At 38.0% G+C, this 18915-nt stretch overlaps 1 protein-coding gene across 1 annotated transcript; it reads left to right on the forward strand.

Moving 5' to 3' along the window:
• The first annotated feature begins 3674 nt into the window (after positions 1–3674).
• On the forward strand, positions 3675–16823 carry MMP27 (matrix metallopeptidase 27). Its single transcript, XM_019712679.3, has 10 exons — positions 3675–3776; positions 4597–4835; positions 5977–6125; positions 6219–6347; positions 11708–11869; positions 12050–12170; positions 13711–13841; positions 14598–14757; positions 15318–15421; positions 16397–16823. Exons 1-10 carry the CDS (start codon positions 3675–3677, stop codon positions 16639–16641), a joined length of 1542 nt encoding a protein of 513 aa, XP_019568238.3. The 3' UTR covers positions 16642–16823.
• Positions 16824–18915: the final 2092 nt, after the last annotated feature.

Below are 18915 nucleotides of genomic sequence, written 5' to 3' on the forward strand. Positions count from 1 at the left end.
TCAACAAGAATTAATCAGTTCCTTACACATTACAAGTGCTGTGTTAGGGAGAGAGATATGTAACTAATTCATAGTATCAAGGTAACAAGTGCACAATGACCTGTAAGAGCTAGGTATTTCACTTTTAACAGTACATTCAATTTCAGACTATCATATTTTCTAAAACTTATGTCGATTTTTACAAGCATGAAGATGGGAGATTCATCTTCTCAGAACACCTGCCATTTGTCCCAGCTAGTTATGACAGATTCTTGGCCCAAACCTCATCTATACATTTTTGAGTTAAGAATTGAGTTAATATTCTTTTTTCACCATATGTCAGTCATAAAAAGTGAACAGAAATATGAATACAGAATTCAAAACTATGGATTACTTTTTCTAGGTTCTTTTCTTGACAACAGGTATTTTCTGGCTGTTACACTGCAATTTTATATGAGTAGAAGAAATGTAAGAATCTAAGCTTAGAATTTAAATAATGAGATTACTTTTTATCTTAGTTTGAGGTTTTTGCCAGAAGCAAAGCCTAAGACCTTGGTGCACTTATTTTATTCGGGACATGGTCTAAGGAAGCAAAAGTGAAGTAGTAAACAGACTGAAACAGAGAAGGAAGGAAAGTCAACACAAGTATGTGTTATCAATTTTTGCTGTGGGCACCTGGAGCTCAATTTCATCAGGACCGCCTGAGAAGCCTACAGAACGCCATTCAATTGTTCAAATCTCCAGGGACGAGGAGGCTGGGACATTCATCTTTCAATCCCCTTCACCGTTGGGTGGCTCTAAGGCATTGACCTGTCAGGCTCTATGACATCCCCATGCTCTGGGCAGAGAGCAGAAGGACACCCAGTATGTGCTTAAGGTTGGACTTTGTCAGAGCAAGGTGTGTTACACAGACCTGTCCACTGCCACTGAGGTGTGCCTAAGGCCACCAGAGGCATCTCCTTCGTCTTTGTTGTTGGGAGATTAAAATGAGGGAAAATTGAAGGAGTCTTCTCTGGACAAACTGACTAATCCAAGAAAAAACAACAACAATTTATAGATACTAAAACTGTAGAAATCTCAATGTGGCAGAGGCTGCTCGTTGCCTACGTTAATGTGATTATCCTTTCTTTGCTGCAGTAAGACCCCAATTTCATTTGAGGTAGCAGTGACTCCAGCTAAAAATATCCAGCTAAAAGAGTTTGCTACCTTTCTTACAGCTAGATGTGGCTATCTGTTTAATTTCTTGCCAAAATGTGAAAGCAGAATATTGTGTCGGCTTCTAGGAAGAGTCTGGGAATTTACTTTCTTTGCCTTCCCCTTTCTGCTGCCTGTAATGAAGATACAATGGCCAGAGTTTTTGAAGCCACCTGGACCTTGACCCATTGCACAGAAAGAGTGGGGCAGTAAGATAGACGTTGCCTACATCCTTGGTGGTGTAGAATTGTCATACATGACCTGGAAAACCAAATCTGGACTTCTTCCATGTGAGGGAGAAATAATTTTTTTAAAAAAGATTTTATTGGGGAAGGAGAATAGGACTTTATTGGGGAACAGTGTGTACTTCCAGAACTTTTTTTTTTTCCAAGTCAAGTTGTTGTCAATTCAGTCTTAGTTGTGGAGGGCACAGCTCAGCTCCAAGTCCAGTTGCCGTTGCTATTTGCAGGGGGCACAGCCCACCATCCCTTGCTGGGAGTCAAACCATCAACCTTGTGGTTGAGAGCACGTGCTCCAACCAACTGAGCCATCTGGGAGCTCAGCCACAGCTCAGCTCAGGGTGCCATGTTCAATCTTTAGTTGCATGGGGCGCTGCCCACCATGCCTTGTGGGACTCGAGGAATTGAACTGGCAACCTTGTGGTTGAGAGCCCACTGGCCCATGTGGGAATCAAACCAGCAGCCTTCGGAGATAGGAGCACGGAGCTCTAACCTCCTGAGCCACCGGGCCGGCCCCGGGAGAAATAAATTTTTATTTTATTATTCATTTGTTATTTTTGGGGTTATTATTATTCAACCCCATTGAATACATCACATGAAACATCTGGAACCCACCCCACTTCCAGGCAGTAAATGTGAATGATTGAATAGCCCTGCACATATAGACAAAGCTTCCAGTTAGCTTTCTTATCTCTCATTCTTTAACAGATTGCACAACACAAAGTCTCCAAACACTTGGAAAGAAAACTTCTAATGTGAAAAACAGACACCAAAAAAGAAACTTTGAAGAAATAAAGACAGTCCTGGGAGCAAAAGAAAATATCAAAATAAACTGAAATTGTACTTAACACTCTCAAATCATAAGGCCTATTTTACGTCCCAAAACACTAACAAAATGCAAAAAAGTACAAAATAAAATAAACTAAAAAGACACTCAGAGAACTAAAAAGAGATCTTAGAAATTTAAAATATCCCTAAAGTAAGAAACTCAATAAGTGAACTGGAAAATAAAGTTGATAGAAAATAGTAAAGGATATATTAGAAATACAGATATTCAATCCAGAGGTCCAAGATGTGTATTTCAGAAAGAGAAAGAGGAAAGAATTATACAAGCAACAACATAAGAAAATTCCCTTGACTTGAAGTTTTCATAAGGAAAGGCCCAATGCTAACGCAAAAAGACCCACCCACATCAAGGCACATCACTAGGAAATTTCAGAGTATCTAAGTAAAGAGATTTCTAACATTTTTCAGAAGAAAAAAATAAAAAAATCAAGAATCAAAATAAAAGGCTCCTCAATAGCAACACTAGATTCTAGAAAACAATGAAACAGAACCTTCAAAGTCCTAAGGAAAATTTATTTCAGCCTGAAATTCCATATCCAGGCATACTCTCAACCAAGTGTGATGACAGAATAATAAAGGGCATTCTTAAGCATGAAAACAATTTCCTTGCACCTTTTCTTAGATCCTTCATCTCCCGTGGCTGTCTATGCATATATTTGCTCTGGTCAGACCAGATTTTTAACAGCTTATTTCTGCTGTTGTAATTGCTTCCTACGGCCTCCCTCCACTCATATGCCTTCTCCCTTCCTCTGTGCATTCTTCAAGACCCAGTGCAAGCCCTACCAGCTTAAAGACTCTAGGTCACACCCATCAACAGTGATCTGTCTATCTTCTGGCCCTTCTCAGTCTCTGGAATCTTCATTGAGCATGGGCCGCTTGCCTCCATTTTGTCTGGCATTAGTCTCAGTATATGATTAAATTCTCCAACAAGATTAGAATGGTATTTTGTTCATGCTGTATTTACAGTGGCAGGGAAATAGTAGGTACTCCATAAACATTTGATGTTTACCATGGTTAATGAGGGCAATCCAATTTTTAATTCAACTGTCTCTTTATGATACCATGCTTCCCAAGATATTTTAAGGTTTCATCCCCAAAAAAAATTTTATAGACTCTCAAGAATTTATGGATAGGAAAACCTTCAACTTTGCAAGGACAAAAGTAACTCTGAGGCTGACTTCATCTTATATTTTATTCAGTAATGAAGAGTAGCTCTGTTTACTAAACCACTGCAGATCATGATTGCAAAATCAATTCAACCTAAAAAAAGAAAAGCATATCATGACACACTTCATGGCAAATGTCCTTTTTCTGTTATTAATTAAGTGATGATACAAGCCAATTCATGCCACGTCTCACTATTGTTTTCTAAATTCTATGCAAACAGAGCCAGGCTTCAACTGAAGAGAGAGAGGAATGAAGAGCCTTCTACTTCTATTTGTGCTTTTTATAGCATTATCTTCTGCGTATCCTACAGACCGAAAGACGGAAGATGAAGAAAACATGCAACTGGCTCAGGTACTGGCTTAATAAATGTTATTAATGACTATAAATTAAAAAAATCATTTTGTTGGTTGTCTTAGGACCTAAAAAGACAGCAAATTCCTAGAAAAGAGTCCTGTAAGACTCTTTTGTGAGAAGCAGCTGCTTTTCATTTTCCTATCTCTAAGGACATTAAGGCACTGTGTGAGGGGTGGAAAGTAGGATGCAGAGGGGGGAAAGGCAGGATTTGCCACAACTTTAAGCAATGGTAACAAGTGAGGAACTAGTGAGAGAAGAAAGAGGCCAGCCCTGCAAGAAGTGGAGATCCATCTAAAAGCATTTCAAGACCAGCCAGGAGGCTCTAACTATAATTTGGAGCCCCTTACATGTTGATTTGGACACTCCCTCTAAAAAGCAGTTCAATTAATTTGCCACAGTTGGTTAAAGCAATTGAATTTATACAAAATGAAAAATCAATTATTTCTTCTAGAATTTGTTTCAAAGAAACACCAAAATAAAATTAACAGTAAAACTATGCAAGATATGTGATAATTTGACACATAGAAGAAGCTTGATTCTCCTTTGTGGAGGTTTGGAGTTTTATGGGCTGAGTGGTTTGGCTAATTCGAGTGACACATAGCTCAACCAGCTCTTGGAATCTGAAAAAAACAGGGTGATTCCTTTCTTTCCTCTTTGTTTCCTTCCATTCTTCTTTCCTCCCTCACTCCTTCCTTTTTCTCATTACTTATTTTCCCCACCTACTGCCAAAAAATATTTCAGACAATTTTGTTTTATCCTGCGATGGAGATTTGCTCTCCAGTAGTCTGTGACTTTTTTTTTTTGTCTTTTTGGTCAGGTGTATCTCAACCAGTTCTACTCTCTTGAAATAGAAGGGAGTCATCTTGTTCAAAGCAAGAACAGCAGTCTCATAGGCGGCAAAATTCGGGAAATGCAAGCATTTTTTGGATTGACAGTGACTGGAACACTGGACTCAAACACTCTTGAGGTCATGAAAACACCCAGGTGTGGGGTTCCTGATGTGGGTCAGTATGGCTACACACTCCCTGGCTGGAGGAAATACAACCTCACGTACAGGTAATACTTCTGCAAACTCATTTCCTTCTAAACCAAAAAAAAAACCCCAAAAAACAACAACAACAACAAAACACAAGAACAAACAAAACAAAAACAAAAACATGGCATATCCTCCAAAGAACAAAAATAGTAATAGTTTCTTTTACTGCACACTTCCTATGCACATGGCACCTCATAGATTTCATTTATTCATCCTCCCAACTAACTTGTGATGTAAGCACACAGAGAAACTGCAACAAAAGTTATTTACCATGATACACAGCTCTTACCAGCAAATCGGCTGTGGCAGGTCTACTCTAACCTCTAACCTCTGCCACCTCCATATAAGCTCAGGACCAGAAGTACTGCCATCTGATTGCACATGTTTGAAGGTACAGATGAAGTGTGCTCAAGAGAAAAGGGAGAGACCTTAGAGCACAACCAATTCATGTTAGAGACTTGTGTGAGTTAGAATTATCAAATCTCAGATGGACCCTGAAAGGAAGCATGGGCTTCTCATTGAAAGGGAGCTGACTCATTGGCAGAAAGAGTATGAAGTGTTTCTGTGACCTGAGCTAGAGTCAGTGACCTTGATTAGCTCTCTAGAGCCCTCATGACTGGCCCTAAAGAGTCTTTCTGATAGTTCTTCTTTCATCTTACTGAGTCTTAGGGCTTGAGATAAAAATAGGTTTAACAAAAAAGGGAATATAAACAAGAGGAAAATCTGCCTGAGAAACTAACTCTTTGTGGCTCTTCAGTGAGACTCTTAACATGTGACGCGTGCATAAGACTGATTTCCATAAGCCATTTGAGAAAATAAATCTCAGCTCTTTTTAGAACATTTATAATACAGTCATATACACAGCAAACACATACCTGAGACTAATGCTCTCTCACTTAGGGTGTGATCTTAGGGAAGTCATTTAACCTCTTTGAGCCTTATTTGTTAAAGTGTTATAATACTACCTGATTAATAGGGCAGATGAGAGAATTGAGAAAGTACTTTATTTAAACAGTAAAATATTATATAAATGTACGAATAGCACCATAGCAAAAGTTAATGCAGTATATGGTTAATAAGAGAGAAATGCTTTTCTTTTTGTAGTATGTGTGCATACATGCATGTACAACCACCAACTGATATATTTTGTTAATTTTTAAGAATTGTGAACTACACTCCAGATATGGCACGAGCTGATGTGGATGAAGCTATCCAAAAAGGTTTAGAAGTGTGGAGCAAAGTTACTCCACTAAAATTCACTAAGATTTCCAAGGGGATTGCAGACATCATGATTGCATTTAGGACCCGAGGTAAGGTTTTTCAACAGAGAGAAAACTATGGCTATTTTCATCTCAGGAGCTTTGAAGAGGCTGATTTTTTTCCTCTTATCAACTGTATCTTAGTCCATGGTCAATGTCCTCGTTATTTTGATGGCCCCTTGGGAGTCCTCGGCCATGCCTTTCCTCCTGGTCTGGGACTGGGTGGAGATACTCACTTTGATGAGGATGAAAACTGGACCAAGGATGGAGCAGGTAAGCCCAATTTTCTTTATAAACAAAATGTTATTATTCTAAAGAATCCCTAAAAAGAATAGCTTTGCAATTACGAGTAGTTGCTTCTTACTTGCCAATTTCCTCACAATTTACCATATTTCAAGATGACATTGATGGAAGTGTTTAATATCTATTCAGACAATTGCGCTTGTACAGTTCAGAGCCTTATCCACACAACACGCTCATAAAGTTGCTAATCCTGTTATGATCAGAGCAATCTTCACTTACTCATACATTCATTCATGCACTCACAAAGCCTGAAGTTACACCATGAGTCTGGAACTATGCAAGGTGTTGCACAAACCACAGCATTGTACTATAAAAGTTCCAGCCCTTCAGAGGTTAATGATCTTGTGTGGTGTATAAGGTCTAGACATACATACTACCATCATGGCAGCACATGCTATATGTTGTACCAGCGGTAGAAGTCATCTGTGGGTATGAATTGGAAGAAGATTCTAGAGAGGTGGTAATTTTGAGTTAGTGATGAAAGGATGGTGTGTGGGTTCATGGCCTATACAGGTCTGTTTATAAGCATGAACTTCCTCTTCTAACACTTGCCCATCTGCCAAGGAATTAGACATAATCTTTATATTTGACCTCCTTAAGAACAACTGGGTTGATTTTTTTTCTCCTAAAGGGCCTGCTTGACACTAAAATAAGAGATATTTTATTACTTTTTAAACAAAAAAACAAAACTTTACTACACTAAAATTATGTGAATCAAACAAAGGAGCTCAGTAGATTCTCAGGTTCTCTCCACTCTTTTTTTTTCTATCATTGACAACAGTCATCTTGGGTCTTGCATCTGGTATCCAGGGTTCCAGGAAAGCAGAGGTGGTGGCTCTGCTGATGGGTGGTGTACGGGTCACCATTCATTCCTGACCAAGTAACTCCAGATAGTCTGTAGGTCAATTTTATAGTTTCTTCAAAACTGAAAGCTGGTGACACAAAATGGTTCATGGCCCCTCATTGCTAAGATTGAACATGTGATGCAGTTGTTTTTCCAAGGGCTAGTGATCAAGGAGGGTAAATAAGTCAGTACTGGCTGGACTTGAGGCACCAGGGGAAGTCTGGGGGTGGTTACTGCCATTGCCACATAAGAGAGCATCACAGACAAGAGGAAGAAGGAGATAGGGTGACACCATCATCCAAGTGACAGAGGAGTTGAATGGACTATTCTTGTTGTGTATCTTCTGCTGAGCCATGTCCCAATACTTCTTTGGATCTGGCCTAAAGGCAGGTGGATATGTCCAATGAGGCAGTTATAGGAAATATCCTAATGCTTGCCAAAATCAAGATGACTTCTCTTGCTTGGTCAGGCTTTACTTTCATATCTAGAGGCAGAGATTAATCAAGGACTTCACTGTCCTTGTATTCCTATTAAATCCAATACATAGTAGTAATTATTATTGTCTACACAGCTATAAACCTTCTGCCAAGAGGGAGGTGTGATGCAGATTACGAAAAAGTTTAAAGAATTCTGAGCCCCAAGTTGGCAAATCTTGCTTGAGCTGGGTAGGGGATAAATGGAGCCTTCCACATAGTTCTGGGTGGACTACCAAGCAACAGTACCCAAATGGGTTGTCTTCTAACTGTTTTAGTACGTTCCCTCAAGGTATAAATTGTGGGCCCTGGGAAACACCCAACTGTATGACTCTTAGCTCAGTGTCATAAAAGGGAAAATGTCTTCCTGCTTGCTAATAAAAACAGAAAAAACACCTCGAGCAAACGCAATTTCATGCACTCACATACGGATTTTTTAATATAAAATGTGACAATAATGTATGATATATGATAACCTCTGTTACTGGATTATGTAAACTCTGTCTGTGAAAAGGGCATAAAAGTCTTAGTGTAACTTGCTTAAGAGCGATAGACAACAGTCGTCTCCTCATCCCACTGCTTCCTGCGGGCAGGACAAGTCATTGCATGGTGATGGTGAAGGGGTTTGAGCACATATAGTAGAGATTTTCCCAGAATCTCCCAAAGGGAGGCCAGTGTCAAGCCTGTATGTGAATGTATTTGCGTTACACACACACAGGTACACTAAAGAACTGAATCAGGACTTTTTTCCTGTTTCAGTTGTTTAGTGCACATGTATGCACTAAACAACAGATGTGACAGAGGCAGTGCTGTGATATGGAAAGAGCAACAGTCTCTGGTTTGGCAGACTCTGGGCTTCCCCATTTACTACCTGAAGGACCCTGGGCAAGTTAATTTTCTTACTCTCCATTTCTTTATCTATAAAATAAGGCTAAGAATGCCATTCTTGCAGGAAGGTGACACAAATCACCTGTACTAAAGGTGAAAACACCTTGCAAAGCACTTGCCCATAGTGAACATTCAGAGTATTCGACATTGATGATTATGCTGATGATTATTAGTATTGATTATGATGATGATTAAAGTGATTTCCAGGCACAGCAATAAATATTCACAAAGGTACCAGTGTATAATTTATCTATTTAATCACATCTCCAAGAAGGCAGAGATGTGATCTTTGTCCTCCAATAAGATACGGCCTGTAATATTGTCAGCACATGAGAAATGCTCTACAAATATTTGGTAAATGGAGTCATTCAACAATCTATTACTCGACATCTACTGTGACCCAGGTTCTATGATAGAAACAGAGTATGCAATAGTGTACAAGACACAGGCCATGCTCTCCAGGGCTTTACAGTCTAGGGACACACACTCAAATGGCAATTCAAATCAGTATGATCAACACAGGGGAAAAGGAAACAATGGCAATATAATAGGAGCACAACAAAGAAATTCCAACCCAAATACAGAGGCCAGGGGAGGAAGTGATGCCAAACCTGAGAACTGAAGCCTAAGCAGGAACTCGGAGGGCAAAGTGGAATAAAGAGTGTTCCAGGCAGAATAACTTAACCTACTCAAGTATTAAAATTATGATGGAAGAGAAGGCTAAAATAGTGAGTAGGATACAGATAATAGAGGGTCTTGAAGGCCAGGATAAAAGTTTGGACTTCATTTAGATGACCTAAGCTTGAATTCTTTTTTTTCAAAGAGTTACTTGTTCCATCCTGTCTGAAAGCTCACCCAGTAATACTGCCAGCCAGACAAGGGCCAACAGCAAGGGCCAGAGCAGAAAAGCATGAAAGACCATAAAATAAGCCTTTGCCATTCCATGTGTGTTTTGTGCAAATATCACTGGACAAGTTTCCATCATGTAAGTCCCAGTCTTTTCCCTAGGACCCATAGGCTCAGTTGCAAGTCCAAGAATATTCTATTGTATTTAGAACCGTACAGTCTAGTGGTAGAGACAGAAATAAAAAGGAATTCCACCATGCATGGTAAGACTTCTGGTATGGATAAGTACAGGTTACTATGGTCTTGTGTAGGAGACACATCTAACCATTCTTTCATCCAAATAAACACATTGATACCTAGCAACCATTATTAAGCACCCACCATTAATAAGCTGCTTAGCAGTCACCAAGAATAAAAGATAGTTGACACATGGTTCCTGTACTGAAAGGGTGCACAGCTTGATGACAGAAATAGACAATGCGTAATGCCTTATGTGCTATGACAGAATCAAGCACTGAGTCTACGGAAGCCCAGAGAGGGGCATTTAACTCAGCCGGGATAAGAGCTGGGGGGATAAGGGAAGCCTCATGAAGGAGATGACTCCACAGTGTATTCCTGAGGAATAAGTAGGATTGCTAGGCTAAAGTGGGGTGGGGAGAGATGATATTCTGGGCAGAAGGAATGGAGATATTAAGACAGAGATTACAAAAAATATGGCATAGGTGAGACATGCAAATGATTCAATATGGCTAGCTCATGCAATATGAAAATAAAAGATGAGGCTGGAAAAAAATGCAGGGAGTAGATCATGGAAGAGCATGTTAGGGCATTTGAAATTTTATCCTACAGCCAATGGAGAACCTCTGAAAAATATTAAGTAGGAGGAACATGATCACATATAGCACAGCCTCACAACCACCAAAGCTGGCAGCTTCAATTTTTTAAATACCAGCCATTTCTGAGACAGCTATATCCCACAACTTGTTTATTCTGGGTTATATTTCTCCATGATGTAACTGATATCAACTATTAGTGTTGAAATATTTTTCATATAAATATTTTTCATATGCATACAAAGTCTGACAATTAAGTTCGCGAACTTTGTTGCAACAATGTTTCTAACTTTTTTTTATATCAGGGGGATTATGCATTATGAATTTGTACCAACTGGAAAAACAGTTAACCAACTTTACTATTTGGAAGTGCTGAAAAGGCTGCGCGAAAAAGTTAGACGACCTGAACTTTTCACCAACAATTCATGGCTCTTGTATCACGATAATACGAGGCACTGTCTGTGAGGGAGTTTTTAGCCAGTAAACAAATAACTGTATTGGAACACCCTCCCTACTTACCTGATCTGGCCCCCAATGACTTCTTTTTTTTTTTTTTTTTTTTTTTTTTAAGATTTTATTGGGGAAGGGGAACAGGATTTTATTGGGGAACACTGTGTACTTCCAGGCCTTTTATTTTTCCAAGTCAAGTTGTTGTCCTTTCAATGTCAGTTGTGGAGGGTGCGGTTCAGCTTCAAGTTGTTGTTCTTTCCATCTTAGTTGTGGAGGGCACAGCTCAGCTCCAGGTCCAGTTGCCGTTGCTAGTTGCAGGGGGCACAGCCCACCATCCCTTGCGGGAGTCGAACCGGCAACCTTGTGGTTGAGAGGATGTGCTCCAACCAACTGAGCCATCAGGGAGGCAGCTCAGCTCAAGGTGCCGTGTTCAACCTTAGTTGCAGAGGGCAGAGCCCACCATCCCTTGCGGGACTCGAGGAGTTGAACTGGCAACCTTGTGGTTGAGAGCCCACTGGCCCATGTGGGAATCGAACTGTCAGCCTTCAGAGTTAGGAGCACAGAGTTCCAACCGCCTGAGCCACCGGGCCGGCCGCCCCAATGACTTCTTTTTTTACCTGAAGATAAAGGAAATATTGAAAGGAAGACATTTTGATGACATTCAGGACATCAAGGATAATATGATGACAGCTCTGATGGCCTTTCCAGAAAAGAGTTCCAAAACTGCTTTGAAGGGTGGACTAGGCACTGGTGTTGGCGCATAGCTTCCCAAGGGGAGTGCTTCAAAAGTGGCTGTAGTGATATCCAGCAATGAGGTATGTGGCACATTTTCTAGGATGAGTTCACAAACTTAATTGTCAGACCTCGTATGTTACAAGAATTATCTGCTGTATGGCAAGCCATTTCTTCTTGCCCCTTAGTTACTTCCTAATCTTAGATGTCACCATTCTCCTTTTGAGTAACTCATCTACTCCTGTTTTCTTTGTTTTTGTTAAGGATTCAACTTATTTCTTGTGGCTGCTCATGAATTTGGTCATTCACTGGGGCTCTCTCACTCCAACGATCAAACAGCTTTGATGTTCCCAAATTATGTCTCCCTGGATCCTAGCAAATACCCACTTTCTCAGGATGATATCAATGGAATCCAATCCATCTACGGTGAGTAACATGATAAATACAAATATACATGAACTAAATAGGAAGTTTTCCAGGAAGGAAGCTGAGAAAATCACTTCGTGAAATATTATCATGAAGAAAATATTCACTTTGGTAAGATCCTCCTGTAGGTATTTCCACATGCCGTCTCAATTCACTGTGGTATTTCTTTTCTCGTCAAAGGAAGTCTGCATAAGGTACCTCCTAAGCCAAAGAGACCCACTGTACCCCATGCCTGTGACCCTGCTTTGACTTTTGATGCTATCACCACTTTCCGCAGAGAAGTAATGTTCTTTAAAGGCAGGTAAACCCATTCCCTTAAATACCTTAACTTCCTATGGAGATTTTTCTTTTCAAGAGATTTCAGGATAAAGAAGGCATCATGGGGGTTGTAAAAAAAAAAGAAAGTGTGCTTTTTTTTTTTCTTTCATGTTGTAACTGCCCATACTGTTCAAATGTTTTACTATGTGCATATATCTCTTACCTGTCTGATAAATTGATTTTTGAATGTTTTATGTTTTTTAAGCAAATTTTAAAATTGCCATTGTATTATATAAGAAGGTGAAGTGGAGTCTACTTTCAGTGACTTCCTAGCTTAAATAATACACCAATCCCAGTGGTGTGTTGGAGCTGACATATGCCATTTCAAGATCCGATTGTTAAATTTTCAGTTCACATGGCTTTGGTAGTTTGAAACTGGCCATTGTTGGAGTGTTTACACTCTGGAAATCAGCAGATTAAAAAAAAAATTAGGAATTTTTCTTACCTGCAGAGTCAGTTGTTAAACACGTATCAGCAGACCATTCCTTAATGTTGCATCAATAAAGTGTTAATTATAGTAGGAAATCTCTTCTCACACTATGTATAATTTGTTGGACTTAAATTGCAGCATGGTGTGTTAGTTATGTATACCATAACCATATTTGTAGAACAACATATCAAGACATATACCATCCGACAAAGATATAAAGGCAAAAGAAAAGAATATTTGAAATCAGACTCCTTTCAACTCAGAACTATGTAGCACTATAATGACATGCTATCACTTTTATGCTCCTAACAGCAGAGGCTGAGAGACCACTTGTCAGGGAAGAGTTGCCAGCATGGGAAGGGGAATAAAATATAAGGATTTTTTCAAGTCTCATTCATAGACTCAGAACTTTACAGCCAGAAGGGAAAATGTTTTGCCACACCAATGATAACATTTCTTCATTCTAGCAAACATTGGCACTAGGGTTTCCAGGTAGGAATTCCCACCAGTTCTCAGGAATTTTTTTCGCTTTCCCGTTCCAGAATCCCGAGATATAAACTGTTTCTCTTCTCCACGATGAATCATTTCCACAAAGTGACATCGGATACTACCAACCACCTGGGTTCAAGGAGCCAATTTTCCCGATTTCCCGACCAACTTTTCTTGGGATTCAGGAACTGGAAATTGAAAAAAATTCCTGAGAACGGGCAGGAATTCCCGCCTGGAAACCCTAATTGACACCAGCAAGTTCTTGGAAGGCTTGGTGCTGGTTTAGAATGTTTGAGTTTTGCTGCTTTGGCAAAAATGAGGCCATTGTACGTACTGAGTACTGTTTATGGGATTTCCATGGATAACTTTCTACTCTAAGTAGCCAAGTGAGTGAGCACAAAGGCACGTCCTGACCTTGGCAGTCCGAAGGTTAGAACTAAACTCACACCCCCCCTACATTTGCCAAGGGAAATTGTGTTAGTGCTGTAAATTATTTGAGGAATATATCAGCCAATTAGATCAAAGACAAGCCTCAGTCTGCAATGCTGTCATTGACATAGATATGTGTAGGCTGTATGTGTAAAGTGTTTTTTCTATAACACAGGCACCTATGGAGGATCTATTGTGATATCACCGATGTTGAATTTGAATTAATCTCTTCATTCTGGCCATCTCTGCCAGCTGATATTCAAGCTGCATATGAGAACCCTAAAGATAAAATTCTGGTTTTTAAAGGTAACTTTTTCCATCATGATTTCCCCATCCCCAGCCCATATGCCTGAACTTAGGTTCCTGTCATAAAGAATAACTATCCAGGGATTCTCTGTGGCTGTAAAAAGAAACACCATCCCAATTACACAGGTGCTTTAAAAAACACAGTACGACAGAAATTAAAAGACAGTCTTTTTTCTGCCAAATAAAGGTATCCCACCTCTCTTTTATATTCCTTTTTTGTTCTATAGTCGCAGATTTGGCAATTAAAAATACAAGATGTTTTGAATTTGAGATAAATTATTTTAGTATAAATAATTTTTAGTAAATATTGCATTTTGGATATACATATACCAGAAATTAGTCATTGGTTATTTGATATTCAAATTTAACTGGTATCTTACATTTAATTTAGCAACACTATTTTTCATAAGAATTTTATCAGAATACTTGTCTTTGAGAACACTTGGATGCTAAAATTTAGGAGAACATGTCCAAACACACTTGTTTCTTTTGTCCGAGTTAGAAAAGCAATCGGTACAGTGAAACCAACTGACATGGGTATGCATACTATTAATTATAGGTATATATTATTTGCATAATATTAATGATATAAGCAGCTTAAAAAAGTGGTAAGAATAAATGGAGACATAAGATTACTACATCTCTAAGCATTGAACCTGAGAGGAACTAGGCATCTAATTATTTTCAAACTTATTAAGACGTCTATTTCTCACTCTAGAAAATAGATGATAAGATAAACACTTTCTCTCTTTCTAGATGACAATTTCTGGATGATCAGAGGATATGCTGTTTTGCCAGATTATCCCAAATCCATCTATACGCTGGGCTTTCCAAGATATGTGAAGAAAATTGATGCAGCTATTTGTGACCACAATACAAGAAAAACCTACTTCTTTGTGGGCAAGTGGTGCTGGAGGTAAGTTTACAAAACAATGATTCCTTTCTCTTATTCTGGAGAAAAATATTCACATAGCATCACTTTAACACAGGCAAAGATAAAACTAACCTATAATCTTAAAATGAATTATGTTGAAGGCAATTTCAGGTAGATGACATTCATCAAACAAAAGACTGTTTTAATGAGTCCAAAGATCTTTCTCTCACTTAAAAAACAAAGATAAGATAAAATAATAAAGCTGGCAATGTCAACCAAATTGCCAAAGACACAAACATATCCAGTCAAAATCTATGAAAGCTCCAAGCTGAGCCCTCACTTTGATTTAAAATTTCCTCAGAATAACATCAATCTGACAAATGATGTGGTTTTTTCCCTTGTTGGTTCTTGTTTTCAAGACACTATAAATGATTCAACAAAACATAATCTTTGCCATATATTTTTATTATTGATCCAAATAGTTTTCCTCTACTTGGCTTACTTTTTCTCCACATCACTGCTTGGCTCCAAGCTGGGCAGTAGAATAATTAAGCTCCCCAAAGCAAAGAACCGCTGGAAACTTTTGAAATCCATGTATCCAGGTATGACGAAGTGACCCAGAGTATGGACAAAGGGTACCCAGAGAGAGTGGTAAAATACTTTCCAGGAATTGGTGTCCGAGTTGATGCTGCTTTCCAGCATAAAGGTAAGTATCAAGACCTAAACTCTTAGGATACTAGAACACTTTATTGATTATAAAAGAAGACAACACAGACACTTAAATGTTTCCATTTTAATGTAATTTTACTACTCTTGAGTACATGTAATGATAAATTTTAATCCTGTGGACATCATCATAAACTGAGTCAGTAAGTCCTGAGTTGTATTCTCTGTTACACCATTTTAAATCCACGCAAAAAGTACCAAAATTAGTTTTACTTCTCATTGATCCAAGATACCTCCTAAAAGATACCCCCTGAAGAGTTTTAAATGTAAAAAATGACTAAGCACATAAACTGAACAATAATTCTCAAACTATAATGTACATAGTTTAATATACTTTAATATACATTAGGGTTTGTGTGTGAAACTACAAATTTTTCAGAGTTTCTGAGGCAGTGGTATTATGGGTGAGATCCAGGAATCTACAGTTTTAAAAGAACCTCAGGCAATTAAATGTACCAGTCCACCTACTATTATCTTTAAAGACAATGGCCTAGACCATGGAGTAAACAGGAGTTTAAAAATGTTTTTGAGGTATACAACCTTTTATTCCAATGATATCAAACACAGAACCTCAAAACCTAAAATGGGTAAAGTAAAACACATCTAAGGAAATGAGGATGTAAGGCCCGAGGCCATACCCATGGGGGCCTTCTTCTCCCCCTCACTGAGACACTTTTGAGAGCTAGTTTGAGAACCTCTGGCATAAACCAGTCTGGCTAAAAAGATAGTAAGTAAGCCCCTTGAAGTTCATGTTTTATACCTTAGCTTCTTCCTCAGGGAAATAAAAATAATATTTCTCATGTGATAGTAATAAAGTTAAATGTATTTATATAATTACATAAGTTTCTTTTCTTTCCATAATGTTCAATGATTTTATTCTATATTCATAAAATTAAAAAGTATGCAACCATTATACAGTTGTGCAAGATAACTAATCATGATTTTCTTTCTCTAGGATTCTTCTATTTCTTCTGTAGATCAAAGCAATTTGAATATGATCCTAAGACAAAGAATGTTACCCGAGTGATGAAAACCAATACTTGGTTTCGATGTAAAGAACCGTTAAACTCATCATCTGATTTTAGTACCAGCGAGGAAAAAGTAAATTCAAGAGGAGTGGAGATGTTTTATCATAAAAATTTAAACTTGCTTATTTTCAGTATTGTTCATGTGCTGAAAAAAAACTATAGCTATCAATAAATTCATAGCCCTAAAATAAACCTAAAGAGGTCTTTTACTCTGAATTCTGCTTCAGAGTAGAATAAAACTATAATAGCAAGTTGCCAGGCCTGGTCATAAATATCTATTGGGTAAAGATTCAACAGTTATTTTGAGGTACCTGATTCTTTTTGCAGGAAGTTATTATGTATAAACAAAACTATCACTGTACTTTAAGTCTATTTTATACTTTGTGGACTTGAAGAAGTAAGCCATGTGTCTTATAATAATTAAATATTGAAGACATTTATTAAATCAATGTTTAGCATTCTATTTTGCCTGGACCTTTAAAGTTGGAGAGGCCCTATAAACTGCATCCCTCATCCATACCCACATTCTGAACCCACTGAGAAATAACACACAGTTGGGAAAGCAAACTCCCACTTTTATTGCTGATAAAGCTGATATTGGTGAATGTATCTGGGCAAGCAAGTTTCCTAATGTCAAATTCTAGAATGAGACGTACTTACACACAAATCATGGAAAGAATTGGAAATCACCAAGCCTTTCCAAGAATGTGAGCTCCATATAGGCTGAGTGCAGCCCAAAGAGAAATAAACAAAGATGGAGCTACATATGCCCAGTTTCTACGCCCAAATTGACCAATCAAATAAGGTATTCCACTTGCCAAAGACAAGAGTGACAGCCTAGAGAGATGCAGGAAGTGTTATACTAGAGGTTATCCCCCAACAATTAAGGAACTAGCAGGAGTAGGAAAGTAGTGTTCCCTGCAATCATACAAGCATAGACCAATGCATTCCTTAGAGAGTTTAAAATCAAGGCTTTTTGCACCACTGATCTCACATACTAGAAATGCAGAGATTTCCTCCCTGTGTTTGAGATATAAGAGTCACCTAAACAGAAACCTATACGTGGAAAGTCCCTGTTCTCTTTATTACACCATGTATTTGCTGAAATTCTAAATTCTTATGGTAGGCTTTTACCTTTACACCCTCAAAGCTAAATGCTTAATAAAGCTCTTCATAAATTTTCTGACCCAGAAGGTAGGAGGTTGTCAGTTGAACCTGATTCTGATGAGGTAATAGACTGAGCAGATGTCAAACTGATAGAAAATAAGCATAGAAAATCTCAGAATTCCTACAGCTACTCCTCCCTACTTACAAATTTTACCTTGAGTTCAGTGTTGCCAAATCCCTAAAAAACGGGGGTATAGAAAAGATTTAATGTATGTTTGAAACAGGAAGTAAATTTTAAGAAGTACAGTTTAATACCTAGCATGTAGTAGATAGCATGTTTGTCTTTGCAAAAAATAGTGCTGGAATAATCAAATATCCACACACATTTAAAAAAAAAATTTCTCAACCTTACCCCACATAACTCACAAAAATTAACTAAAAATGGGCCTAGACCTCTAATAGAAAAATTAAAAATATGAAACTTCTAAAAGAAAATGTTTTTAAAAAATTTGTGACCTTGGATTACATAAAGATTTTTAGGTAGAACATAAAAACGTGAACCATAAAAGAAAAAATTGACAAATTAAACTTCATCAATACTTACAAATTTTGCTCTTCAGAAAACAAGATTAAAAGAATGAAAAGTCAAGCCACACAATAGAAGACAATATTTTTCATATGTGTGTGTGTGTGTGTGTGTGTGTGTGTGTGTGTGTGTGTGTGTGTGATAAAGGACTTGTATCCTGAATATATAAAAAATGCTTATAATGCAAAAATAAGATTACAAGTAGCTCAACTTTTTTAAATAGTCAAAATATTTGCTATACGAGTGACAATATAAGAGATTCAACACCTTTATCGTTAGGAAAATGCTAATTAAAACCACAATAAGATATGACAACATACCTACCAGATGGTTAAAATTAAAAAGACTGAAAATACCAAGTGCTGACAAGATATAGAATAACTGGAACTCTCTTAGAGTGCTGGTGACAATGAAAAATAATACAGCCTCTTTGGAAAACAGTTTGATCATTTCTTATAAAGTTAAACATACTCTTACCATGTGACTCAATAACCCCACTCCTAAATGTTTACCCAAGAAAAATGAAAATACACTCACATGAATAGCTGTACATAAACATTTATGATAGCTTTATTTGTGATAGCTAAAACTGGAAACAACCCAAGTGTCTATCAATTGGTAAATGGATAAACATACTGTGATACATCCAGGTAGTAGGAAACTACTCAGCAATAAAAAGCAACAAAAGACTAATATATATATGCAACAATATAGATGAAGCTCAGAAGTGTTGTGGTAAATGAAAGAAGCCAG

The sequence above is a fragment of the Rhinolophus sinicus genome, chromosome 14 (assembly GCF_057876585.1).
Source record: "Rhinolophus sinicus isolate RSI-liver-muscle chromosome 14, RSI-T2T, whole genome shotgun sequence".
NCBI classification, from domain to species: Eukaryota; Metazoa; Chordata; class Mammalia; order Chiroptera; family Rhinolophidae; genus Rhinolophus; species Rhinolophus sinicus.